The following is a 27,106-nucleotide window of genomic DNA, read 5'->3' as shown; positions in this document are numbered from 1 at the left end:
GACTGGCCCAGCCGCACCGCGTCTCCCGCGGTCTCTGCAGCCCCGCAGGCCCCGGGCCCTCTCATTCTCAGCGCTGCCCTGTCTTGGGTTCCAGTGTTCCAGCTTCTGCGAGATGACGCTCAAGGCGAGCGAGGGCGAGAGTGGAGGCAGCATGCACACGGCGCTCTCCGACCTCTACCTGGAGCACTTGCTGCAGAAGCGTAGTCGGCCAGAGGTGAGCGGGCTCCGCGAGTCCCAAGGGTACTGGGCCGGGGCTCGGCTATTCATCTCGGGACTTTCCCTGTCTGGGGTCGTGTCCTCGGGGGGCCTGACCTTGCGGATCCTGGCCATAGGCCGGAGGCCGCGATAGCCAGCGGGGTGGGGACAAGGCCAGCGCGCGGCCGGGTTCGTACCGGGCTGCTGGTGCAGTGGATCCTTGCCCCCAGCAGTCCTTCTAGTTGGAAATCAGGAGAGACAGCGGCCTGGACAATGAGCTTATTAAGGTCAAGGAAAACTTCCTCGTGGACGGAAGTCAGAGTAACAGAAAGTCTTTAAGGAACACATCAAGGAGTAGGTCTGCCTGGTTGTTGTTGAAGTACTTGTGTTTGGATCCGCACAAATGATTGTAAAAGCCAGCTTCTGGTTCTAAACAGCTCACTCACTGTTCCTCTTCATTTAGGCAGGTCCCCTTGTGCTGTGGTGCAAAGAGGGTGGCCAGTGTGTATTTGCGGGTGGAACAAGGAATCCAGATTCCAGGGATGGATGGCTGGTAAATAGCTATTAACCTGTGTCCTCAAAGATGCCCTAAGGGTAGGTTGTGCTTATCTGTTGCTGGCAAATCTCTCCCAAACTCGCTGGTTTACAACACAGAGCATTTTCTTGTCTCTCATAGTTCGTTTTGGTTGGGCCCAGCAAGGTGGTCGTCATTCAGGGTCTGTCAGGTGGGGACACGGCTCACTTACTCATCTGGAGGTTGATGCTGGCTCTCATTTGGAGCCATGAGCCAGAAAATCAACCAGCAGCCTCTCCCTGTGGCTTGGCCTTCCTCACAGCATGCTGGCCAGGTCCCAAGGGGAAAATGTCCAGAGAGAACCAGAGAGCCAGGCAGAAGCTTAGAAGTGACAGCATGAACATCCTTCCTAGACTGCAAGGCCTCAATTACTAAATGACTGAAGAGGTGGACATTTGGGATTTAGAGTAACCCTCCAATTTCACAGATGAGAAAACTGAAGATCCCTGCAACGTAAGGCAAACAGTAGAGCTGTAGACTCTTTGGGCTGAGTGGCATTAACTCAAGGAAACAAGTAATGGGCATCAGAACTGAGGCTAGATTTTGTGTCTGCGGAGTCAAAGGTCAGTGTACTTTCTGCTGCGCCGCATTGCCTTTCCCTTTATATTCCACTCGGAGTGAGGCATTCACACCTGCCTGTCATTTCAAATCCGGATTGCAACAGCCTGGATTTAAATGAGTGCAGAAATAATACAGGCGTGAAAGATGCTATTGTTATACAGATGACAAGACAAAATTACAAGTTCTGTTACCTGATTCCCCATGAACTTGGACTTGTAATTTTTTTTCTTCCCCACAGTCAGTACTCACTTGGCTGAGCCTCAACTATTTTTTTAAAATCTCTTTTTTTATTTTTGGAAGTCTTATTGAGGTACAGTTAGCATACAGTAGAATTCATGAAATTTAATTGTGCAGTTTGATGACATTTCACAAATGTATACAGTCAGGTAACGACAATCACAATCATGACAAAGAATAAACATTTTCAGGGTTCCAGAAAGTTCGCCTGTGGCCCTTGGCAGTCAGTCACTTTCCTCCACCTGGAACCTGGCAACCACTGATCTATCACTATAGATTTGCCTTTTCTGGAATTTTATATAAATAGAATCCTACAGTATGATGTATTTTGTGTCGGGGTTCTTATGTAAACCTATGTGTTCTCTTATGGGCATGCTTGAAAGATTGCCTTTTCGAAAAGAGGCCCTGTCACCACCAGTGTTATGTTGTGGGCACACCCCCTGAGTAAACAGCATGTTTTGTGGGGCTTTGAGTTTATACTATAATATTGGAGATAGTCTACCAGTTAGCTAATTTGTTTGGTCTTTATTAAAGGATTTGAAGAAGATCAAATAAGAAAACTTACTAAATCCCTGAATGAAATAGCATCCAGCTGTGCCAAAGTGAGCATCTGAGGGAGAATCTTCACATGATGAAGTGTGGCTTGACTCCACAAACCTGCAGCTTCTTATTTCTTTAGGTTCACCTTCCCTTTGGGGCTCTTACCAGTCTTTGCTGCAGCACCAAGCTCTGCCTTTCACTTGCTACGTGGCTTTGGGCAAGCTGCTGAAGCTCTCTGTACCTTAGGTTTCTCTCCTTTATGAAACTGGCAAGTCTGGAAGGTTGTGGCAACATTTACGTGAGGTAATACTTGACAAGGACCTTGAGCCACACTGGGACATCCAGGGTAATGACTCAGTATCCCCTAGGAGCTGCCTGCCCAGTAGTAGCAGTCAGAAAGGTTTTCTATAGTGGCAAGAGTTGAAGCAGGAAAACCTGTGAGGAAGTTGTTGGCTTCAATAGAAATTATAAAATTATTTTGCTGAAAGTTTCATTAAAGGTGTCACTTTATGGAAAAAGGCTACCAATTCAAAACACAAAGTTTCACTTCCAATTATAATCCACATTTAATACTGAAAAAATATTGTCTAAAGATAATTTTGCAATAGGTTTGAATGTAGCCTGTCTCCCCTATTTAAGTATATCTCCTTCCTTAGATAAACTATTTTTTTTTCAATGTGGTCTAGGCAGGTTGATGGAGAAACTAATTTTATTAGCTCTCTCTGGCCTTGTTCTTCACAGTAGCGCCCATTAATGCACATAAAAGTAGTTGTAAAATTCCTGTTACTGCTTTCCTCTTTGGGCCTGTTTGAAGCAACACTTTCCCCAGGACCTGAAGCAATAGGTCGCGAATCCCTGAAAATTCACTTAGGCCTATCCCACATCAAAAAAATCACCTAACAGATAAGTCAGGCTCCAGGCAAATTTCCACTAAGAAAACCTGTTTCTTGGCTCTTAGGGCCATCACATGCAGCATTACTCCCTGCTGGTGGTCATTGAGTGTGACGCAGTGTTGTTTGTTGCCTACTCCAGGTCTGCTGCTGGAACTAGGAGGCAAATAAGGAAGGACACAGACATAGAAACAAATACAGAGTAGTGTGGTGGTGATGTGATAGAGGCAGGCGTGGAGCGCTGTGGAGCAAGGAGGGGCACCCAGCACGGTGGGGCTCTTGCATTTCCCAGTACCTAGGCTGTAACTGGCAAGTAGCACTCGGGCAGAGGGAATAGCCTGTGCACAGACACCAAGGTGCATGCCAGGTGTGGCACCTTCTGCGATGGGAGGAGGTCGAGTCTATGGTGTGCATGATCACTGACTCTGCTTCTGACTAGTTATAATTTCACCTGAGAAAGAACTTTTGCTCCAGACTTGGATCTTGCTGTTTCATTTGCAAAGGAAATGTTTCTGTTCAAGGTTTCTCTTTTCACAGAACTGATACTAGAAAGTAAAGTGTAATTTTCAAATTATGCAATCCTCTGCCCAGTTTCCCCAGTATGTGGTGTGGTCTCAGCCAGTCTGCCTTTCCTATCCTTCAGTTCCAGGAACTTCATGACTTTTCTTCTGTTCTTTTTTTTTTTTTTTTTTTTTTTTTTTTTTTTTTTTTTTTGAGACACAGCCTTGCTCTGTCGCCCAGGCTGGAGTGTAGTGACGTGGTCTTGGCTCACTGCAACCTCTGTCTCCTACTTTCAAACGATTCTCCTGCCTCAGTCTCCCAGCTAGCTGGGATTACAGGTACCTGCCAGCACACCCAGCTAATTTTTGATTTTTGGTAGAGATGGGTTTTCGCCATGTTGGCCGGGCTGGTCACAAACTTCTGATCTCAGGTGATCCGCCTGCCTTGGCCTCCCAAAGTGCTGGGATTACAGGTATAAGCCAGCGTCCCTGGCCTTTCATGACTTTTTTTTCAACACCAGAAGGGCTTAGGATACCTTGTAGATAAGAATCTGCTTTTATTGTGGCTAAGTAGATTCGAGTTTCATCATGAACGTTCTATTCTTTTCTAACTCATTTGTTCTCCCTACTCAAGACACTGAAGTATAATAGAATATCAGGAACAGATATTTCAGGTTAAGATCAATTCCCTTAAATTGGAGTTTGCCAACCTGGGCACTGTTAACATTTTGGGTCTGATAATTCTGTTGTAAAAAGTAATATCTCGCCGCTAAGTTGTGACCATCAAAAATGTCCTGAGACAGTGTCAGGAGGGGAGACAAAATTAGTCCATGCAGAGAGTTTTCTCAGAAGCAGTGAATTGCCTCTAACCTTTCAACGTTGCTAAAAAAGAACTCTGAGTGTGGAGTGTAGAAAGGCAAAAATAAATAGCCATATTTCCAAGATTGGCTGGGGTAGCGGAAGTGACGCCAGAGGAGGGGAAGAGGAACTTTCATAACATAGAGTTTTGCTTTTCTTTTTTTCTTTCATATGAAGAAATATACATGAACAAAACTCATAATAGGTTTTCCCTCAAAAGTTATCTTCCTTGCGAGGCCTTTTCTGCTTTATTTTCCTCCTTAGCACCTGTCATCATCTCTGAATATTCTGCACAGTGCAGAGGCAGAGCCTTTATGTGAGCAACACAGCACCTGTATTCTCTCCTTGTACCTGCACAAACTCCAAAGTCCATGCTTATAGATTAACTTCTGGAGTCTGAGGCTTACTCATCCTTTAAGCTCAGACAGGTTTCTGAACCATTTCATGTCTTCAAATATTGACCATAGAATGGGGATGAGCATTTGATTTAACGAGTGTTGTTATTTGCACACAGCTCTGGCACTGGTTTAATGGCGGACTCAGCACCAGGTATCTGCAGCCTTGTGTTTCTTCTGTGTGGACCGGTGCTACTTGAGTTTCCTGTTGTTTCCCCACCTCCGTCCCGGCCCGGTGAAAGCAAAAGCCTTTGCATGTGTACTGAAAGCATGGGGTAGATAAAGCTCGTTGGAAAGGGATCTCTAGAGACTTGGCCTTTACGTTGATGTGTGTGTTCCCAGATGGATTTAGTACCTGAGAAGCAAAGCACCTGGTTAATGTATGATTTTACAGTACCTGCAAGAATATCCTGGCTCTTAGGCCTTCCTCTCTCCCTAGTTCCTCTCATTTGTGGTTAAACATTGCTAATCCTTTTCTAATACTTCAGAATACCCTTGGCTTTCTCAGTTTCTCTTGTTTTTTTCCCAAAGTGGAATAGGATACTGCCCATGCAAAGAGAGGGAATTTGCGGGCACCTGGGGCCAGGGCTTGCTGGGCAACTGTCTGGCATCCTCTCGCCGTCTTGGACTTGGCTTTCTAAGTCTCCACGTGGGAGCAGTTGGCAAAAAGCCTAACAGTAGGCTGAGCAAATGTTTGTTCTTTCCTATGTTCACTGTCACTTAATCTAATTGTTTGGATTAGAAAGCCAACTTCAGTTGCCCCTGCTCTATTTACCCCCACTACCACCTGCCCCCACCCAGTTTGTTTTTCATCTCTTTTTAAATTCCAACTTCCTTTGAGCAACTGCCTCTGCCCTTTGAACCCTGCAGATGTTTCCTCCGCAGGGGCTTTCAGAGCGGCAGGCATTGCCACTCCAGCACTTTGTCTGATTAAAGGCCAGATGCGGCAGAACAAAGGCCAGACGTGGAGTCATGGGTGGGTGTTTATTCCCTGGCTCCTCCTGAATCCCAGCAGTCATCCTTAACAGAGCCACTTCCGCCCTGCCTTGTCACTGGTCAGGGGCAGGCCTGCCATAGCTCTGTGGCCTCCTGTATCCAGTAGAGATGATGGTGGCTGCTTTGAGGGGATGATGTGGAGGTTGTGAAGTGACCTCTGAGAAATAGAATCTAGTACCTTTGACCTTTATTATTTGTTCAGCATTACTCATGTCACTTACAGTATATGTCTGCATATCTTTTCTCCTATGATACGTCAGTAATGAGGAGACGTGGGGACTAGTTGAAGGAGTTCTGTAAGATGAGGTCTCAGAGAAGCTGACCCTCCCTTTCTGAGAGTCTCATGAAGACAGGGTGGCTCAGGGACAAGTTGATGGGGGAGAAAATTGTGCTTTGCTTTTGGAAAACTTATTGTTGCAAGTGTGTACTTTAGTTACCACGTTGAAAGTTTCCGTTTTTCTTAGTCATCATTTGCAACTTCTGGGTAAGCGTGATAATGACTCTTAGTCATCGCAAAGAGGAACATCTTGATGGATAAGCACATCTGAAAGACCAACCTTTGGGATAGCAACTCTTGAACTTTTCTAGCTGGAATGTGTTCTGCCTTTACTAAGCTTTGCTGAGTCTTTAATTTAATTTAAAGGCTGACATGTAAAAAGCAATCACTGTAATAAAGCTGGATAAGAAGAATATAACATAGTTGGGCATGGTGGCTCACACCTGTAATCTCAGCACTTTGGGAGGCTGAGGCGGGTGGATCACCTGAGGTTGGGAGTTTGAGACCAGCCTGACCAACATGGAGAAACCCCGTCTCTACTAAAAATACAGAATTAACTGGGTGTGGTGGTGCATGCCTGTAATCCCAGCTACTCGGGAGGCTGAGGCAGGAGAATTGATTGAATTCTGCATATCTTTTCTCCTATGATACGTCAGTAATGAGGAGACGTGGGGACTAGTTGAAGGAGTTCAACTAGTTACAGTGAGCTGAGGTTACAGTGAGCTGAGGTTACAGTGAGCTGAGATTGTGTCATTGCCCTCCAGCCTGGGCAACAAAAGCAAGACTCCGCCTCAAAAAATAAATAAAATAAAATAAAATAAAATTCCTCTACCCACCACCACAATGAAGATACAGAACTGTTCTATCACCACAAAGACCTCCCTCCTGCTGTCGCTTCATACTCACACTTGTCCTCCTCCCTACTCCATCCCCGCAACCCCTTGCAGCCACTACTCTGTTCAATGTCTCTATGATTTTGTCATTTCAGGACTGTTATATAAGTGGAATCATATAGTATGTGATGTTTTGAGATAGATTAGCTTGCTTTCAGTCAGGATAATGCCTTTGAGATGGATCCCAAGTTGTTTTACTATCAATAGTGTTTTTTGTTTTAATTGCTGAGAGGTGTTCTATGGTATGGATGTACTACAGTTTAACTGTTCACCTATATTTTGGTTCTTTATAGGTTTTGGCTGTTGTAAATAAAGCTGTTATGAGCATTCATGTATAGGCTTTTGAGCGGACATGAATTTCCATTTCTCTAGGTGCCATCCCTGGGTTGTATGGTAGTTATGTGTTTGGTTTTTTAATAAAGTGTTCAACTATTTTCTAAGGAAGCCATATCACTTACATTCCCACCAGCAATGTATGAGATGCCCAATTTCCCCTCAGCTTCACCAGTTATGAGTATTGTCACTATTTTTTATTTCAGCTGTTCTGATAGATGTGTAGTGACATATCATTGTTTTTTTAATTTGCATTTCTCCCTGATGGCTAATGATGTTGAATATCTTTTTATATCCTCATTTGCCATCTTTATATATCCTCTTTGGTGAAATATCTGTTCATGTTTTTTGCCCATTTTCTAATTAGATTGTTTTTACTGTTGAGTATTGAGTACTCTCTTTTTATATTCTATATACCGGTCTTTTATTGGATATGTGCTTTGTAAATGTTTCTGCCAGTCTGTAGCTTGTTGTATTTTCATAATCTTCACATGGGCTTTCACAGAACAAGAGTTTTTCATTTTGATGCGGTCCAATTTACCAATTTTCCCTTTTATGGATCTTGCTTTTGGTGTCATGTATAGGAACTGTTTGCCTAGCTCTGGATCCTGACAAGTTTCTTCTATTTTTTCCAAAAATATTTTCTAGTTTTGCACTTTACATGTAAGTCCATATCCATTTTAGAAGGTAGGGTTCAGGTCAGCATTTCCCTTTTTGGCAATGAGTTTCCAATTGCTGCAGCACCATTGAGTTGCTTTTGCATCTTTGTTAAAAATCAACTGGGCATATCTCTGTGGATCTGTTTCTGGGTTCCCTGTCCTGTTCCATTGATCTGCGTGTCTATACCATGTAGTCTTTATTGAGACTATACTACAGTCAGTTTCAAAACTGTGCAGACTGGGTCTTCCTACTGTCTTGTTTTTCAAAATTGTTTTAGCTTTTCATGGGCCTGTACCTTTCCATCATGTATATGATTTTTAAAGGGGCAAGTCTAGACGTGCTTTTAGTGTAACCTACATGGACCAAGTGAGTGAAAACTCTTATGTATAAGAAAAATAACACCCCAAGTGTAGGGTGATCGGTAGCCAACACTGGCTTCTGGATGAGGCATCAGTAGGGAATGTGAGAGCTGGGGCCACCTGGAGAGCGGTGCCAGATTTTCCGGTACTTTAAAAAGAAGTTATAGTCCCCTGATTTTTACTAAACAAAACAGAGACATGTGGTTGAAATAAAACAGTTTGCAACTTCTGCTTTGGTGGTTACCCTTGGAGCTTTTTCTTTTCTTTTTCTGGAAATAGGGTCTCACTCTGTTGCCCAGGCTAGAGTGCAGTGGTGCTATCATAGCTCACTGCAGCCTTGACCTCCTGGGCTCAAACGATCCTCCTGCTTCAGCCTCACAAGTAACTAGGACTACAGGCACACGCCACCACACCTGGCTTGGAACTTTAAATTATGCATTCATTCCTTCATTTATTGTCCAACCAATGCAGATACTACTTCTTGAATCCCCACTTTGTAACAGAACAAGATTACAGGCCTCTTCCCTTCATTTTTTTCTCCCCTTTTTACCTGCCAACTTCCTATCATGTACATATGTACCTTAATATTGTCATGGTGGTGATATTTACAGTCTGTTATTTGTTTCATGATTTGTTTCTAAGTGAGTTCTAAAAAGTAAAAATCAGTAAGTGGTTTTTATATTGTTATAACTGGTTGCCGATCCAACATCCCACTTCTCACTTATAGATCCCTGATCTTGTTTGGGATGGCAAGATGCTCAACTAAACTAATCTTCCCAGCCTCTTTTTTAGCTGGGACGGCCGTGTTCCACAGTTCTGGCCAATGAGACAAGAACCACAAGCCTCACTTCTTTTGGGGGTCTCTGAGCCCTGAATCTGTTGTTTTCTGCAGAGGGCACAGTTATCCCCTTGGCTGGTGCCTCCGGTATGCACATTCTAGGCTCTAGCTGTCTCAACTCTCCTTGGTCGTTCCTCCATCTGCTTTCTGTCTTCTAGAAAGCTATTGAAATCCTGGCCAGGCGCGGTGGCTCATGCCTGTAACCCCAGTAGATTTGGGAGGCCGAGGCAGGCAGATTACCTGAGGTCAGGAGTTGGAGACCAGCCTGGCCAACATGGTGAAACCCCGTCTCTACTAAAAATACAAAAATTAGCCAGGTATGGTGGTACATGCCTGTGATCCCAGCTACTCTGGAGGCTGAGGCAGGAGAATCGCTTGAACCCGGAAGGTGGAGGTTGCAGTGAGCCAAGATCACGCCACTGCACTCCAGCCTGGGCGACAGAGTGAGACTCTTTCTCAAAAAAAATAAAAAAGAAAAGAAAGAAAGAAAAGTAAAGAAGAGAAAGAAATCCTTCAACCCTGATGACTTTTTGTGGGTTTCTATTTCCCTCCTCACCTTAAACAGGGTCAAGGCTGAGGCAGGACAAGATCCATACAAGTACTTGAACCTGAGTCCCAATCACTTTGGAAACTTCTTTTACTAATTTCTTTTATTAAAGTAACACAAGCACATAATACATAATTTGAAAGGTATAACTTGATACACAGTGAAAACAATTTCCTTCTCACCCCATCTTATAGCCACCCAGTTCCTCTCCCTAGAAGTAACCACTGTTTCTTATGTCTCCTTCCAGACATAGTTTATGTATTTTCATTTATTTTATTTTATTTATTTTATTTTTTGAGACAGGGTCTCACTCTGTCACCCGGGCTAGAGTGCAGTGGCATAATCACAGCTCACTGCAGCCTTGACCTCCTGGGCTCAAGCAATCCTTCCGCCTCAGCTTCCCGAGTAGCTAGGATTACAGGTGCACACCACCATGCCCAGCTAATTTTTTTATTTTTTGTAGAGACAAGGTTTTACTATGTTGCCTAGGCTTGTCTCAAACTCCTGGGCTCAAGTGATCCTCCCACCTCAGCCTCCCAAAGTGCTGGGATTACAGGTGTGAGCCACTGCGCCTGGCCAGTTTATGAATTTTTAAGCAAATATGAATATAATCATTCTTTCACTCTTTATGATGAAGCTAATATACCCTTCATCACATTATTATTATTTTTTGCTTAACAATAAATCTTCAAGATTACCCTCAGAACCTCCTTTTCATACCTGCATGGTGTATCCCAGGTATCATAAGTCAATTTTTTAATATAAGCCTATCTTAGACAATTTTGTTATAACAGCAATGCCATATGACTTGGTGTCATGTGAGTTTTTTTGAAGTTCTAGTTGCTAGACAAGGCAGTTTCTAGTTGCTAGACAAGGCAGTTTCTCTTTCTCAGTACTTCCCTCATTGAGGTCACCTGATAGTGAACATTACTTCAAACCTCACCATGTTGTGTTTTTTTTGTTTGTTTGTTTTTGTTTTTGTTTTTCTGAGACAGGGTCTTCCTCTGTTGCCCAGGTTGGAGTGTAGTGGTATGATCATGGCTCACTGCTGCCTTCAACTCCTGACCTCCTGCGTCAGCCTCCCGAGTAGCTGGGACCACAGGCTTGCACCACTACACTCGGCTAATTTTAAAATTTCTTATAGAGGCAGGAGTTTCACCATGTTGCCCAGGCTGGTCTCAAACTCCTGGGCTTAAGCGATCTCCCCACCTTGGCCTCCCAAAGTGCTGGGATTACAGGTGTTAACCACTGCACCTGGCCCAAACCTCACTATCTTATCAAAGTTTCTACTTAGAAATCAGAGTCCCTTAGAAATGATGTAAGCCTCTACTCCAGACTTCCTTGTCTCTCGTCTTCTAGTCCTTTTCTAGGCTTTGGGCAGGCCAGTGGACACTGCTCAGGTATACATGTATTCCCTTCTAGGGACCCTTCTCCTTCCCCACACAGTGAATGGCACACTCCTCACAGCTATCCTCTATTTTCAGCAGATCCTTCCATAAGCCCACTTCAGGCATATACCTCCTCCTCCTCCTCCTCCTCCTCCTCCTCCTCCTCCTCCAGGTGGCTATATTATTTTTGATTTAATATTTTATCTGGGGTGGGAAGGGAGCGTTTTCAGAGGTTTCCATAGTTTTTCCCCATTGTGATTGCTCTTACCCCAGGCCCTGGGCTTCTTAGACATTAACAGATCAGTAAGATGAGGAAAGACCAGCAAAGCAAACTGAGAAGGAGTGTTTTAAGGAGAAGAGAGCAATCACCTGTGAGTGATCCACAGGTGATCCACCATGTTGTGGTGTAGCAGTAGCCATTCATTCCCATTGATGTGGGATATCCACTGGATATGCCACAGTTTATCCATTCTACTGTTGATGGACTTTTGGGGTATTTTCAGGTTTGGGCTTTTAAGAATAGTGTTGTTCTGGAAAGGGCACACCACTACTTTCTTGGAATTCCTGCCAAAAATGCAAAATCCCAATCTAATCTTTAAAAAAACATCAGATGATAAACCCAAACTGAGAGACATCTACAAAATAACAGGTGTGTACTCTGCAAGAATGTCAAGGTCATGAAAGAAGAAATTTTCCAAATTAAGGAAGAGTAAGGAAATGTGAAAAATGCATGATTGGATTCTGGTCCTAGATTGGATTCTGGGACCAAAAAGTCCTAGATTGGATTCTGTACTGGGGAAGAAATATATAGCTATAAAGGACATTCTTGAAAGGGTTGGCAAAATTTAAATATGAACTGAGGACCAGATGACAATATTGTGTCAATGTTAAATTTTCAGTTTTGAAAATGCTCATTCCTAACATGTAGAGACACTTATGGGTAAAGGAAAATAAAGTCTTCAGATTAAGCTCAAATGGTTCAAAATTGAATTTTATAACATTTTTAAAGGGTACTGGCTGCTCTTGGAATGGCGCCAAAAAGATGAAAGAATTTTATAGTAACACCCATATAGCCACACCTCCTAGATTCTACAATTAACATGTTGCTATGTTTGCTTTATCACATTTCTATCCAAAAACTGCCCATCTGTCAACCTTTTTTTCCTGGTATTTCAAATAATTTTCAGATATCAGAGCACTTTACCCCTGAAAGCTTCAGCATGCACGTCATTGGCTTGAGTTCACTGCAGAGTCACCTGACTATAAATGTGTGGCTCTGTTTTTGCACTTTCTGTTCTGTTACATTGGTCTTTTATCTTTCTTCTTACCACAGTGCCTTAAATCACTTTAGATTTATAATGAAGAGGTCTTGCTGCCTGGTAGAGTAACTCATTTAGCTTTGCTGTCTTTGAGATTAGGGGAAGGAGTCACAGTGGCAATGTATTATTGTCATCACCGTGGTTTGGGGCCCAGTCCTAAGCACCTAATTCTACAGGTAGAAGTTCTTTGTAGCCTAAGAGGTGATTCATGAGAAACTGATGTTAACCTGAATTACCTTTGCTGCTGTGTGACTGAGAGCATCAGGTTGTTCAAGGAAATACAGAGGAGAAGGGGACATGCCAGAAACCCTTGGAGCCTGAGGTGCTGCAGGATTCAGAATCTTTCTAATTTTGTTATATATTATGTAATCTCCCAAGTAGGATCCAGGGGAGCACCATGTAAATCAAGGCACATTAATATTTCTGCAGCAACCTAGATAAGCATGTCTGTTTTACTTATTTTTAGAGACAGGGTCTCGCTCTGTTGCCCTGGGACTATAGCTGGGACTATAGGTGCATACTACCACACTTGGCTAACATGTCTATTAAGTTGGAGAAATAAAGCTTACAAACAGCTTCATGTTAATTCAAATAAGAATGAGGCCAAACTTATGAAATAAGTTTTCAGAGCCTCTTGAATGTTAGAATTGCAGATTGTGGACTGACTGTGGGCCTTGCTCCTGATTTCATACATTGCTTTGTTGTTTTGACTTGACAGGCTGTATCGCATCCATTGAATACTGTGACCGAGGACATGTACACCAACGGGTCTCCTGCCCCAGGTAGCCCTGCCCAAGTCAAGGGACAGGAGGTGCGGAAAGTGCGACTCATACAGATTGAGAAGGTCACAGAGGAGCCCATGGTAATCCCTCGTCCTATTGTTGCCCACCAGTGACTCTTCTGGCCCAGTGAAGGAGGCTGCTCATGGAGTTAGGGAATTGGCCAACCCCAATATTGTCTTTTCATCCTCATCTCAAATTCCTCCTCAAAGCAGGCTTCATGCCTGTTCTAGCTGAGGACTATCCTGGGTATAAATAGAAAATGCTTTTCCTGCGAAATTGCCATAAGTTGTTTCTAAAGTAACCTCAGAAAGACCTTAAAATAAAGCTTATCATGCCATTATCTTTATTTCAGGGAATCACTCTGAAGCTGAATGAAAAACAGTCCTGTACAGTGGCCAGAATTCTTCACGGTGGCATGATCCATAGACAAGGTGCTCTGTGGGAGCTCTGGGTGGGGTTTTATTCAGGGATTAATAATTTACTCCCTGTTCAGTGGTGTGGGGCATGAAGCTTACAATCCTCCAAACTGGTAGCATTTTTGTGAGTGTGCCAAGAGACTTTTTGTGGCTTAATAACTGGCTCTGTAGAATCACTACATGATAAGATCTCTATGTGAATTGCCCAGTGTGACCATCTCTCTATCTGACCCTTCTTTCACACCTATTTATACCAATATTTTTCTAGTAGTTAATATTTGAACAATTGCCACATGCCACCCATTGCATTAGACTTGGAAAGGACAGCAGTACCATTTGGTAGCATTTTGGGGTTTGAGCTAAACAACAAAGAAACACGGAGCTTGCTGGTGAAAGAGGAGTACTGAGTTCTTTGCCTTGCTTTGTTATTCTTTTTAGTATATACATCTGTATCATAGTCTGGAGTCAGTAGCCACTCTAGTTCCAGGAATTTGAGGACAAGGTGTTTTACTGTGCTGTTGGACTACTGAGGCCAAGGAGGATGAGACCATTAAACTGTCAAGTCAAATGTTTTCAATCCTGAGTATTTGACGCAATCTGTTTCATAACATGCTGTAAATCCTGGTTTCTCTTCTGTGGTATCTTGAGTTACATCAACAGCTCCTGTTTGAACCTTTGTTCTTTTGTGGATTGATTTTTCATTTCATGGCAGGCTCTCTTCACGTGGGGGATGAGATCCTAGAAATCAATGGCACAAATGTGACTAATCATTCAGTGGATCAGCTGCAGAAGGCGATGGTGGGTATTTTCTATGCTAGATGAAGACCTTCCATTGTCTCCATAAGTGCTGATCCACATTGGTATCAGTGACCTTGTCTTTCTGTCAAAGTATTTGTACCTTCTTGAGGGGGCTCTTTTCACTGCTAGTCTTTATTTTGTGTAAGAAATGATAATTTTCTGCCTTTATTTCATAAAATTCTAAAGCAGGGCAAATAACCCGGAGCATCAATCTGGTATTCCATGAAGTAATGCCAAATGAAATAAAGCAAGTTATCATGTGTATAGTAGAATCCCATTTTTGTTAAAAACAAACAATACATATGTATGTATATGTATAATGTATGTAAATATTTGTAATGCTTTTATTGGTATGGGGAAAGGCTTGGATATATATGTGCCATAGTTCATTTTTAGGAACTTCTTCAGGACTTTTTGGGGAGGAAAAGTTTTTATTTATTTATTTATTTATTTATTTATTTTTTGAGATGGAGTTTCGCTCTGTCACCCAGGCTGGAGTGCAATGACGCGATCTCGGCTCACTGCAACCTCCGCTTCCTGGGTTCAAGCGATTCTCCTGCCTCATCCTCCCGAGTAGCTGGGATTACAGGTACCCACCATCACGCCTGGCTAATTTTTGCATTTTTAGTAGAGACGGGGTTCCACCATGTTGGCCAGGCTAGTCTCGAACTCCTGATCTTAGACGATGCACCCACCTCAGCCTCCCAAAGAGCTGGGATTACAACAGGCGTAAGCCACCGTGCCCAGCTCGGAAAAGTCTTTAGTTAGCTTTTCTTTGTTACTCTTTGCATGTCTTCATATTGTTATGCTGCTTTATGGGGCACATGATACTTTTGTATTAAAGGAGGAATTGTCCTACAGAATCTCAAAATGTAAAGATGGTTGTTGGGGAAAAAAACCTGGGACTTTGAATGAATGATCACATCATTCAACTGAGTTTTCTGTACAATTTTATGTCCATTTTTTTAAATAGAAAGAAACCAAAGGAATGATCTCATTAAAAGTAATTCCCAACCAGCAAAGCCGTCTTCCTGCACTACAGGTGGGTGGGCACCATTTTCTCTGTTGTCATGATGGCAGGAGTTGGGCCATTTGTCTTGTATTCTTTGAAATTTGATTATAAGGGATAAGTTCTAAGTATCTCACAAGTGTGTAGCTGCTTGGCTCAGGGTCCCATTATTCCCTGCCTGGTATAAAATACAGGAGCTCATTCCCCTTTCCTCAAGGGAGAACATAGTGACGACAGTAGTAGAGAATGAATGAGCCTTTGCTGCTAGTGATCAGGTAGGAAGGGAGAGGATAATCTTATTCTACAGATGGTAAGGAATCAATACAACTCCAAGAGGAAAATGGGTAAAGGGAATGAAGAGATCATTCACAGGACGAAAACTACAAATGAGCGTTGAACATATGAAAAAAATATTTTATCTTACCTGTCATCAAAGAAATGCAAATTGAAATATGCATGGGACACCAGTTTTCACCAAGCAAATTGGCAAATAACTTTTAAAATAGCAATAATAAAGCCCTGTGATTGATAGTGGCGAAGTAAAGAAAGAAAGAAGATAGAATCTGTTGAGCACTCATTGACAATTTATTGAGGATCTACCATGTACAAAGTACTGTGCTAGAACATGGAGGTGACATAAAGAGAAATGGTTCCCAGTTTGCACACAGCTCATCAGCCAGTAGAGGAATAGATTGGACAGGGCCATGGCAAGTCAATGTGGAAGAAGGAGATATTTATTTATTTATTTATTTTTTTTATTTATTTTTTTTTTTTTGAGACGGAGTCTCGCTCTGTCACCCAGGCTGGAGTGCAGTGGCGCGATCTCGGCTCACTGCAAGCTCCGCCTCCCGGGTTCACGCCATTCTCCTGCCTCAGCCTCCCGAGTAGCTGGGACTACAGGCGCCCACAACCGCGCCCGGCTAATTTTTTGTATTTTTAGTAGAGACGGGGTTTCACCGTGGTCTCGATCTCCTGACCTTGTGATCCGCCCGCCTCGGCCTCCCAAAGTGCTGGGATTACAGGCGTGAGCCACCGCGCCCGGCCTAAGAAGGAGATATTTAAAAGAATACATCTGAAGTTTCTATTGCAGGTTACTTGTAGTATGATGGTATAATTTTCTTAAGTAAACTTTTAAATTGAAGTTTTGGCATATATGGGTATATATTCAACAAAGGGCACACATCACAAGTATAAAACTGGATGAATTTTTCACAAACTGAACACACCCATGCAACCAGCACCCAGCTCAAGAGACAGAATATGCCAGCAGCCTAAGACCACCGCCCCCAGCCCCACCATGCCTGTTTCCTCAAGGCCCACCATAACCCTGACTTCTAACAGCAGGGATGAGTTTTGCCCCTTTTTGAAATGTATTAACATTGAATTATACAGTATGAATTCTTTGGTGTCTCATTTTATTCACTTAGTATTATGTTTATGAGAATCGCCTATATTGCTTCATTCTCATTCATTCATTGTATGAACATGCTACAATTTATTCAGTCAACTTTTTTGGTCTTACGTAGTGCTGCCATTAACCAAACAGGATCTAATTCAGCAATACGAGAAGATTTACTGCCTGAAGGGCAATGAATTCACCACGTTAACAGAAAAATGGAGAAAAATCATATGATTTTTATGCATGTGTTTTGTGCATACATCTATGCCTTTCTTTTGAGAGTAGAATTGCCAGGTTGTAGTATATGTGTGTCTTCATCTTTAGATGATATTGCCAAATAGTATTCCAAAGTAGCTGAACCATGTGACATCCCCAGCTGCATAGTATGACAGTTCTGGTTATTCTATATTCTCACCAATACTTACCATTGTCTGATTTGTTTGGTTTTTTTTTTCGCCCTTTGGCCATCCTGATGGTGGTATCACATTGTGATTCTAAAAATTCTCTAATGACTAGTGAGGGTAAACTCCTTTTTATATGGTTTTTTTTCCACTTGGGTATCCTCTTTTGTAAGATACCAATTCAAGGCTTTTCACTGATTTGTAGGAGTTCCTCATATATTCTGGATAAGAGTCCTTTGTCATATGCATCCCAAGTATGTTCTCTTCTGTGGCTTATTTTCTTCATGGTTCCTGTTAATGACTAGAAACTCTCAATTTTAATGAAATCCAATCTACCACTTTTTTCTGATTAGCACTTTTTACGTCTTGTTTTAAAAGTTTTTACTTACTACAAGGTTAAGATATTCTCCTATGTTTTCTTCTAAATGCTTACTTGTTTGATTTTTCACATTTGGATCCACAACCCATCTGGGATTGATTGTTATACATATTGTAAGGTAAGAGGTCAAGATTCCAGTTTTTCCATATGGATACCAATTGAACCAGTATCATTTACTGTACACCATCACTTTTGTCATGAGTGATATTTACAGGCCTATTTATTCTTTTCCATTGTACTGTTTGTTTATCCCTATGCCAAACCTGCATGTCAATTTGGATAAAAGAGGCATCTGCACCATATCTCAGTGGAAGTGATGATAGCAGGCATTTTTGTTTATTTTTCCATCTTAAAGGGAAAGCTGGCCAGGTGTGGTGGCTCACGCCTGTAATCCTAGCACTTTGGGAGGCCAAGGCGGGTGGATTGCTTGAGCCCAGGAGTTCGAGACCAACCTGGGTAACATAGCAAGACCCATGTCCTTTAAAAAAAAAGGGGGTAAAGCTTTTAATCTTTCACTGAGAAGTATGACGCTGGATGTAGGGTTTTTGTAGGTATTCTTTCTCACAATAAAGAACTTCCCTTCTATTCCAAGTTTGCTAAGAATTTTAATCTTGAATGGGTTTTGAATGTTATCATAGGCTTTTTCTGCATCTGTTGAGGGGATCATATGATCTTTTTCCATTTTTATGTTAATGTGGTGAATTTATTGGCCTTCAGGTAGTAAACCTTCTTATATTGCTGAACTAGATCCTGTTTGGGTGTGATTTATTATACTTTTTATACATAGCTAAATTTGACTTGCTAATATTTTGTTTGGCGTTTTTACATCTCTGTTGCAGAGAGAAATTGTAAGATTCTTGTCAGATTTGTGTATCTTGACCCAATTTGTTTACAGCAGGACATGCTCTGATGCTGGTGTTTCTTTTGAAGCTGCCGCCTGCAGTTCCTTTTGCCTTCTTTTTAGATGTTCATGAGAGCGCAGTTTGACTATGATCCCAAAAAGGACAACCTGATCCCTTGCAAGGAGGCGGGACTGAAGTTTGCTACTGGGGACATTATCCAGATTATCAACAAGGATGACAGCAATTGGTGGCAGGGACGGGTGGAAGGCTCCTCCAAGGAGTCAGCAGGATTGATCCCTTCCCCTGAACTGCAGGAATGGTGAGCCATTTTTGTGCAGGCGGAAGGGCCATGTGCCTGCCACAAATAACTTAGCTTCAGAAAATCTGTCATTTTGTTTGTAGTTTCTGTTTCTCGACCAAGGAGACCTCCTAGATTTCCTGGCATAATGGGTGGGGGAGGGTTAAAGAGGCAACTACAGGCAAGGGAGCCCAAATAGCTCTTCATTCCTATGTGGGCCTCTTGCTTCCTTAAACGTTTTCCCCATAGTTACAAAGCACGTGACAGTGCTGGGACGGAGCCCTCCCTGGTCTCCTATCTCCCAAGCTAGTGCGCTTCTACCAGCCATACTGTTTCTGGGATTTCCTTGGAGTCCTGCAGAAAACAGTCACATTTAAGTATGTGTCCTTTAGGCACATTTCTGGTACATAGAAAAAATAATTCCTGTCCCTGAGTCAGATTGCTCCCAAAAAAATTCACAAAACAGTTCCAACCTATAACATATCCAACACTGAGCCTCCCTCTGCCTGTGCAAAATTACCCCAGTGTAAAGATTACAACCCTTGTGGGGTTGACATTGAATAGAAATATTAGAATCTATTACATGTAATAATACAAGTTATTGTTTTGTGAAGCAGTTGTTTTAGATATATATATGTGGGGTGTGTGTATGTGTTTTGTTTATAGATGTATGTATAATACTGGCTTGCAATGTACAGTGTATTTCTTAGGGTCATAAAGGTTTGAGACCTTGATGGTCTAGACCAAAGAAAGCACGTTGTTTGTGTGTTGTGTCCAGAATGTGCTGACAGGTACTGGATGACACAGACTCAAGGGGCCAGGTCCCTGACTGAGGGCAGGGCACAGTGCAAGATGCACCAAACAGCGTATGGGGCGCTTTGCACACATTATGTCCCACTGTAACGGACACTCAGAGAGTGAAGGGGATTAGGGAATGAGTGACTAGGGGGTTATGAGGGGAGGGGGAGGAAAGCTGACCCCTTGATTGTCTTTTCCTACCAGGCGAGTGGCAAGTATAGCTCAGTCAGCTCCTAGCGAAGCCCCGAGCTGCAGTCCCTTTGGGAAGAAGAAGAAGTACAAAGACAAATATCTGGCCAAGCACAGCTCGAGTAAGCTTTCTGAGCCTTCTTGCCCCAGGCTCCTCCAGCATTCGTGTGTTTCCCAGTCTCTGTAACCAGCAGAAAAGGGGAGGTGGTGCAGTGTGCAGCAGAAGGCACATTCTACATAAAGCATATAATTTCTTCTGGTTTCTTTTTATTGAATCCATCTTCACAAGCTTGCCGCAGTCAGACCAGTGGAGGTAAAGGAGGACTAGTGGTCTGCCTACACCTACTCATCACCCCACCCCTCATACAGAAGTAGATGTGGCCAGAACATCTGTGGTGGGAGAGGAGAAGTGGGGCAAGAACACAGGCCAGAGGGAGAGGCCAGGACCAGGTCATAGGAGCTTCGTGCACCCTCCCTAGCGTTTTCAATTTTGTACTACAGACTGTGGAGCTAGTGAAGGGTTTTGAGCAGAGAATTCACACGGTCAGCTTTCCATCTGCATTTCTCTTTCTGAGATGTCACATGCACACCACCAGCCAGGGAATGATCGTGGCAGTCTTGGGTTGTGAGCAGGTGAAGGGGTGGAGAGTCAGGATGACACCAGGTCTCCATCTTGAGCAGCTGGGTCAATAGCCTCATCTCTAGTCACTTCCTCCCTGCTTGTTGAGATATCGTGAGGTTCTTTCCCACTTCAGAGTGTGGAACACTGTTCTTCCCAGCTCTGGAAATGAACACTGCTTGGTTTTCTTTGTCTCTAGTTTTTGATCAGTTGGATGTTGTTTCCTACGAGGAAGTCGTTCGGCTCCCTGCATTCAAGAGGAAGACCCTGGTGCTGATCGGTATCTTCTCATTTGCACATTTCTGTCTTTATTTTCCTGCCTGCATCATGTGCCCACCCCAGAAAAAGGCAGTGAGGAAGAAAATAAGTGAGGTCTCTTGGGTTATCCACATAGAGCAGGTGTAAGGAATTTTCTGAATCCTCACATGCACCCCATCTGGGTCCACCTCACAAGTGAAACTAAACCTTATAAGTTTCTCTACTATTTAGCAACGAATTCTCTTTGGTTAGGTTTCATGCTGGCAGGTCCGAAACAAGGTTTTGCTCTTTGTTCATCTGTCCACTGGCAGTGATATGCTTTTTAAAGCAAATATGTTGGAGAGCTTCGCTAGCATTTTGTTAGTATTCTGAACTGTCAGTCACCCATATAAGCCTTGGAAGCTTCCCCCAAGCAGTGACTCTGACCTGAAACAGAGTAAGTCCTTGCTTCAAACCCAGGTATGTAGGCTTTGCCTCTGGCGGGCTGCTCACCTTCCTGTCTTTAGAGTTGAAACTTTAGTTGGTTAGAGGATCTACATTAAGGTTTTGGTAAAATTTCTAGTAAAAACACTGGCTTAAATTCAGTTCCATTAATTTTGAAGAAATTTTAGAAAATAACCAGAAAGCCTCATGTGTTCGCTGGCTCCTCTGCAGAAGTGACAGTTACATTCTGAGTCCCAACCCTTAGTCCTCAGAAAGAGCCTTCTCCCCGAAATGGAAAAAAGGACCTGAAGCCCCTTGGTGGCCCCAAATCTTCTGACAGCTTAAAGGCCCTGACTCCAGCCCACATGGAACCCGAACTCATGTTCACCTGTTGGCAGCTTTGAGTGCCAAGAGAGGAAAATCTGTATCTTATCCCCGATCCCTGCTCCTCTCCCCGCTTTCCAAAAGATGTTCTCTCTCTACACAGGAGCCAGTGGGGTGGGTCGCAGCCACATTAAGAATGCCCTGCTCAGCCAGAATCCGGAGAAGTTTGTGTACCCTGCCCCATGTAAGTAGCTCATAGGCACTGTGGAGGGGAGGTGACAGGCGGACAGGGCATCAGTAGCACTTTTTATCACAGTACCACTCTCCATCTGAAATACCATAGTGTTATTTTATTTTTTTAAATTATTTTATTTTAAATGTTTGATTATTAAAACTAAACAAAATATGGAAAGATAAAAATTTGTGCCCACCATTCCTCCACCTAACAGAATAACTGTTTTCTTATTGTTATTCGTGCTGTTTGTCTACATAACAGAAGCTGTAGTAAACATTTTATACCGCCTTAAAAATTACTAAGTATTAAAGTTTATACATATAACTTTGTCGTTTTACTTTTTAAACATTTTCTCATGTTCCCCTGCAATTTGCCTAATTCTCTTTGAGAATGGTTTTATAGTCCACTGAGTGGATGTCCTTGGTAGATTTCCTTGGCTATCCCACTCTTCATATTCAGGCTGCCTCTCATTTTCATGGAATGTCTTCTAAATCAAAGCAGTGCCTAGGAAAGGCCCAAACTATCTCAACAGCAGTCCTAGATATGGAGAAGAGTAGCGCCAGTGATCAGGTGAATTTGATAACTCTTCCATTCCCAGAAGTGATGCTGCATGGTATAGTTGTGTATGTTCCCAGAAAGAAATACAGTCATTCCTCGCTTAATATTGTCAATAGGCTCTTCGAAGACTGTGACTTTAAGTGAAATGACATATAACAAGAAACAGTTTTTTTACTCATCAACAATACAATGAAATGAAGTTGAACTAAACCGTGTTATTCAAGGACCAACTGCATGTGATTTCACTTAAACTCACATTTTCTAAGAACCTACTGATAATAATATTAAGTGAGGAATTACTGTACTGCTAAGCAAAATAGAAAACCAGATTCTAAACCTCATATTAGGTTTTTTTATTATTCTTTCTTCATTTTGCTTTTTTACACATGGATCATTGAAAGTTGTCTCCTTGCCGGAGGGACGTAGACTTATTCCAGGTTCGCATTAGGAGCAGAAAGCAAATGGCCCCAGGAGTGAGTGGGGAAGCAGAAATAACCAGTACAGGCTCCTCCTTCAAGAGAATCACACGTGGTTGTAGATTGAGGAGAAGGGGCCAGGTGAGAGACAAGTGTGATCTGGGAGGCAAAGTAGACAGTCAATGGAAGATGGAAAGAGGGGAGGTTGGGAGGATTGTGTTTCAAACTACAATATCTGGAGCATATTTTACTGATTAGACAATTTATACGAGTAATAGAAAATAGTCCAATTTTTAACAACATGAGCTGAGAGTAAACCAAAGTACTCTTCTTTCCAAGTCATGAAAAGGAAACCTTAAATATATTTCCAAGAGATCCTGAGCATAGTCTATAGATCTGTTTTAAAAATATTTTCTGCTGTTTTCATTTCTGAGTTTCAATATTCCTAGATTTGGAAGTGTGAGAGATGTAACTTCATCTAGGGAAAATGATAATAGGAATTTTCTATGTTAGGCTTTGCCCCTTAAAAATTGAATGTGTCCTGGGCAGATGGAGGGATTTCCTGGTGTACATCACTTTCGAGCATCAGCTCTTCAGGAACCCCTGTATTAAAGTCAATGCACCAAAGGCAGCTAGGGTTTCAATACAGACAACCATGGTCCAAGCCCTCATGAAAGGGTGAGGACCTGGAGTTTGTCAGGGATCTGGGCTCTTGTACACAGATACAACACGGCCGCCAAGGAAGAGTGAGGAAGATGGGAAGGAGTACCACTTTATCTCAACAGAGGAGATGACAAGGAACATCTCTGCCAATGAGTTCTTGGAGTTTGGCAGCTACCAAGGCAACATGTTTGGCACCAAATTTGAAACAGTGCACCAGATTCATAAGCAAGACAAGATTGCCATCCTTGACATTGAGCCCCAGGTGGGTAGGCATGGAAGGGCAGGGACGGATGGGCTCAGCCACACAAGGGATGGCAAACAGAGTGCTGAAAAAGATAGTGCTCCTTGGGAATCTTCTGGGGGCTCAGGATTGCTTCAGCACTTTTAATGGGGTCAGCCTGGAACAAGAACAGTAGTACTGGGAAAGCTGGAAAGTAGTACTGGGGTAAAGCTCAAAGCTGCTTATTTAGAAGGAATCCATTACGACAGCTATGTAGGTTTTTTGTTTTGTTTTGTTTTTTGTTTTCACTTTCCTTTTCTTCCTTCCTCCCCTTCTTTTTTTTTTTTTTTTTTTTTCCTAGACCCTGAAAATTGTTCGGACAGCAGAACTTTCACCTTTCATTGTATTCATTGCACCTACTGACCAGGGCACTCAGGTGAGGAGAGGTTGTGCGGGTTGGGTAGGAATTCACTTTCTCCGGGCCTGCCCAGACTAGGACCTCAGTCCAGGTCATTGGCCAGAGTGCTGGCTGGAGGTCACAGCTCCAGCTGGGCTTCTTCTCCAGGGCCAAGAAGCCAAAGGGCATGCACATTCATTCGAGCTCTTAAACCACTAGCTAGGCCGGTGCCCATGACGGGTAATGGGGACAAAACAAACCAGACCCAGTCATTGTCCCAGAGGCACACAGTTCCAGGGGTAGAGATGGACAGTTGAGCAGATGCTGATACTGGTGGGATGCAGGCTCTGGCAGGGGAAGCTGTGATGGACAGAGGTGGCACTGAACCTGCCCTGGGGTGCAGTATGGCTGTGAGGAAAGACAGAGGGGCCAGGAATATATTGAAAAGCCTACCCTGCTCCTCTGCCCAGCCCTACCCATGCACTTTGCTACACTGTGCTTTTTCATCGAACAATGGACACCTTTCCCTATCAGGGTGTGAGGAACTATTTTTCTCAATAGCTGCATGGTCTTCTACTGCATGCATGTGTAATTACTTAACCATTCACCTGTTGATGGCCATTTGGGTTGCTTTCAAACACTGATTATAAAGAATACTGCAATCAGTAGCCCTGTGCATATAGCATATGTGTGCAAATATATCTGTAGGAAAAACTCCCAAGTAGGATCACTGGGTCCAAGAGCACATGCACTTAGAATTTGGACAGGGACTGCCAAACTACACTCCTTCAGGATTTGTAGTCCCTCCAACCACCTGTGAGAGTGCTTGTTTCTCTTTGCCTGTAGCATGTTGTCTTTTCTTTTTTTGCCAGGCTACTGGCGGGAAAAATGGTATCTCACTTTTTTTTACTAAAAGAGATGATTGGGTACTTTTTCATATGAAGAGCAATTTGTATTGCCTTTTCTGAGAATTATCTGGTCATGTCCTTAGCTCATTTTTCTGCTGAGTTATTGGCCTTTGATGTATAGGAAGTCTGTATTAGGGTAATTAGCCCTTTGTAATATCAGCTGTAATTTTTTTTTTCCCAATTTGGCATGTCTTTTTGCTATGCAGACATTTTTACTTTTATGTAGTTACATGATTTGTCTTTCATGGCTGCTTGGTTTTAGGTCAAAGAAAGAGTCGTGAGATATATACACACACATTTTTAAATTTTGTTTGTTTTTTGTAGAAATGGGGTCTCACTGTGTTGTCCAGGCTGGTCTTGAACTCCTGTGCTCAAGCAATCATCTTGCCTCGGCCTTCCAAAGTGCTGGGATTACAGGTGTGCTCTGGGATTAGAAATCGCCTTTATCTGACTGGGTGCAGTGGCTCACGCCTGTAATCCCAGCACTTTAAGAGGCCGAGGTGGGTGGATCACCTGAGGTCCGAAGTTCGAGACCAGCCTGGCCAACACGGCAAAACCCTGTCTCTACTAAAAATACAAAAATTAGCCAGATGTGGTGGCACATGCCTGTAATCCCAGCTACTCGGGAGGCTGAGGCACGAGAATTGCTTGAACCCAGCAGGCAGAGGTTGCAGTGAGCCAAGATTGTGCCACTGTACTCCAGCCTGGGCCACAGAGCAAGACTCTATCTCAAAACAAAACAAAATCACCTTTATCTTTGTTTTAGTATTGCAGCTCTGGTGCTTGTTGAAATGGCTCTTCCATGTTCAAAGGGCATTAATAGGAGATGCTGGTGAAGTCCATGCTGTCTCTGCATAGCTATTGGTTCTCCAGAGGGCTCTGATTGGTCAGGGTTAGCTTGAGATCCTCTGAGAATTGCCATGGTCTTTTGAGATTGCCTCTTCATGCCCTATATTAACATTCTTTCACAATGTCTTCCAAGTTTGACTCTTCAAGTATGATGCACAGCTGAGCAGCGCTAACAATTGCTCTTTAAAATCTGTCACTGGCCTCTCTGGGCTGGGGGTGGTGCAGCTTGCTTCATCTGTGGCTTTCTTCTTTGCAGACAGAAGCCCTGCAGCAGCTGCAGAAGGACTCTGAGGCCATCCGCAGCCAGTACGCTCACTACTTTGACCTCTCACTGGTCAATAATAGTGTTGATGAAACCCTTAAGAAATTACAAGAAGCCTTCGACCAAGCGTGCAGTTCTCCACAGTGGGTGCCTGTCTCCTGGGTTTACTAAGCTCATAGAATGGGGGAACCCACTGTATGCCCCTCTCCAGCATTTGGAACTCCACCCCCCTTGCTTTAAGACAAACAGGGCTGCTCCAACTAGTTTTGTGTCAGCTTCCAGCTCTCTGCAGCTATCCTAATTAAGCCAGTAGGGTTCAGTCTTCTTGCTCAGGCTCCTGAAGGGTTGGGATTTGATTTTCCTAATAGATGGGGCCCCAGTAATCTGGATTTCAAAAGGATTTCTAGAAATTGGGGGTAAGCAGTACTACCAAAACATAACTGCTAGATCAAGGATGATGCACAGCAAAAGCAACGACCCCATCCCTCTAAAGCCTGCCCTCCTTTGCCTTCAACTGTATCTCGTTTGTCTTTTTATTTTGGAGAAAGCGTTTTTAACTGCAACTTTCTATAATGCCAAAATGACACATCTGTGCAATAGAATGACGTCTGCTCTAGGGAAACCTTCAAAAGCAATAAAAATGCTGTGTTAAAATGCCAATGACCTTGTCACTCTGGGTTTCCACACAAAGAAATGTGGTCCATTTCACTTAAGCTCCTGGACAACGGCATTAACACAAGATGATAAACACCAGTGCCCTGGAAGAATCCCCATTCTCTGTGCCCCCACTGCAGGTCTCTACTGGCTAGTGCCCATGTAGAAAAACACCCTAAGGTTGTCATATCTGGAGGAAAGCCCATTGTGGGCACATATTTAGAGAAAATCCTAGCCTGGGGTCCCGTGGTACAGTGGAGGCTGGTCACTGAGCCAGGGCTGGGGTCCACTCTGCACGCCTGGCTCATAATGTGGCTACAGCTCAGGGCCTCTCCTCACTGCATCCAAGGACTCCCCCAGGAAGCGACACTTTTTTTTTTTTTTTTTGAGACAGTCTCACTGCTTTGCCCAGGCTGGAGTGCAGTGGCAGGATCTCGGCTCACTGCAACCTCCACCTCCCAGGTTCAAGGGACTCTCCTGCCTCAGCCTCCCAAGTAGCTGGGATTACAGGTGCACACCAGCACACCTGGCTAATTTTTGTATTTTTAGTAGAGATGGGTTTTGCCATGTTAACCAGGCTGGTCTCAAACTCCTGACCTCAGGTGATCTGCCCGCCTCAGCCTCCCAAAGTTGATGGGATTACAGGTGT

General features: G+C 43.3%; 1 protein-coding gene and 1 long non-coding RNA gene across 8 annotated transcripts; one reads left to right on the top strand and one right to left on the bottom strand.

Annotated features, from left to right (window-relative positions):
* MPP1 (MAGUK p55 scaffold protein 1) lies at nucleotides 1-26,463 on the top strand. 7 transcript variants are annotated; one of them, XM_028841745.2, is made up of 13 exons: nucleotides 1-214; nucleotides 659-748; nucleotides 13,079-13,222; nucleotides 13,495-13,573; nucleotides 14,271-14,356; nucleotides 15,330-15,398; nucleotides 18,509-18,705; nucleotides 19,687-19,793; nucleotides 20,490-20,570; nucleotides 21,459-21,539; nucleotides 23,227-23,429; nucleotides 23,749-23,823; nucleotides 25,798-26,463. In XM_028841745.2, the coding sequence occupies exons 1-13, from the start codon at nucleotides 113-115 to the stop codon at nucleotides 25,972-25,974; spliced, it is 1,491 nt and encodes a 496-aa protein (XP_028697578.1). In that variant the 5' UTR covers nucleotides 1-112; the 3' UTR covers nucleotides 25,975-26,463. The 7 variants fall into 7 exon arrangements, with proteins under 7 accessions (XP_028697578.1, XP_028697580.1, XP_077843804.1 ...); XM_028841747.2 differs by having other exon boundaries at nucleotides 659-789; XM_077987678.1 differs by lacking the exon at nucleotides 659-748 and having other exon boundaries at nucleotides 13,079-13,171.
* Nucleotides 6,783-9,597, bottom strand: LOC144338642 (uncharacterized). The gene is made up of 2 exons (XR_013412902.1): nucleotides 9,547-9,597; nucleotides 6,783-8,537 (listed from the first exon to the last, which is right to left on the bottom strand). It is a non-coding gene; the product is annotated as an uncharacterized LOC144338642 (long non-coding RNA).
* Nucleotides 26,464-27,106: the final 643 nt, after the last annotated feature.

This window comes from Macaca mulatta, chromosome X (assembly GCF_049350105.2).
Source record: "Macaca mulatta isolate MMU2019108-1 chromosome X, T2T-MMU8v2.0, whole genome shotgun sequence".
Taxonomy (NCBI): Eukaryota; Metazoa; Chordata; class Mammalia; order Primates; family Cercopithecidae; genus Macaca; species Macaca mulatta.
The sequence above is the reverse complement of the archived record's forward strand: the minus strand, read 5'-3'. Positions and strand labels throughout refer to the sequence as shown.

What these genes read in the sequence shown, in the direction of transcription:
- MPP1 (XM_028841745.2), top strand. Translation starts at nt 113, where the DNA reads ATGACGCTCAAGGCGAGCGAGGGCGAGAGTGGAGGCAGCATGCACACG. An exon ending in AGAAGCGTAGTCGGCCAGAG is followed by an intron (nt 215 to 658) that starts GTGAGCGGGCTC and finishes CTCTTCATTTAG; the next exon opens with GCAGGTCCCCTTGTGCTGTG. An exon ending in TCCCCTGAACTGCAGGAATG is followed by an intron (nt 18,706 to 19,686) that starts GTGAGCCATTTT and finishes TTTTCCTACCAG; the next exon opens with GCGAGTGGCAAGTATAGCTC.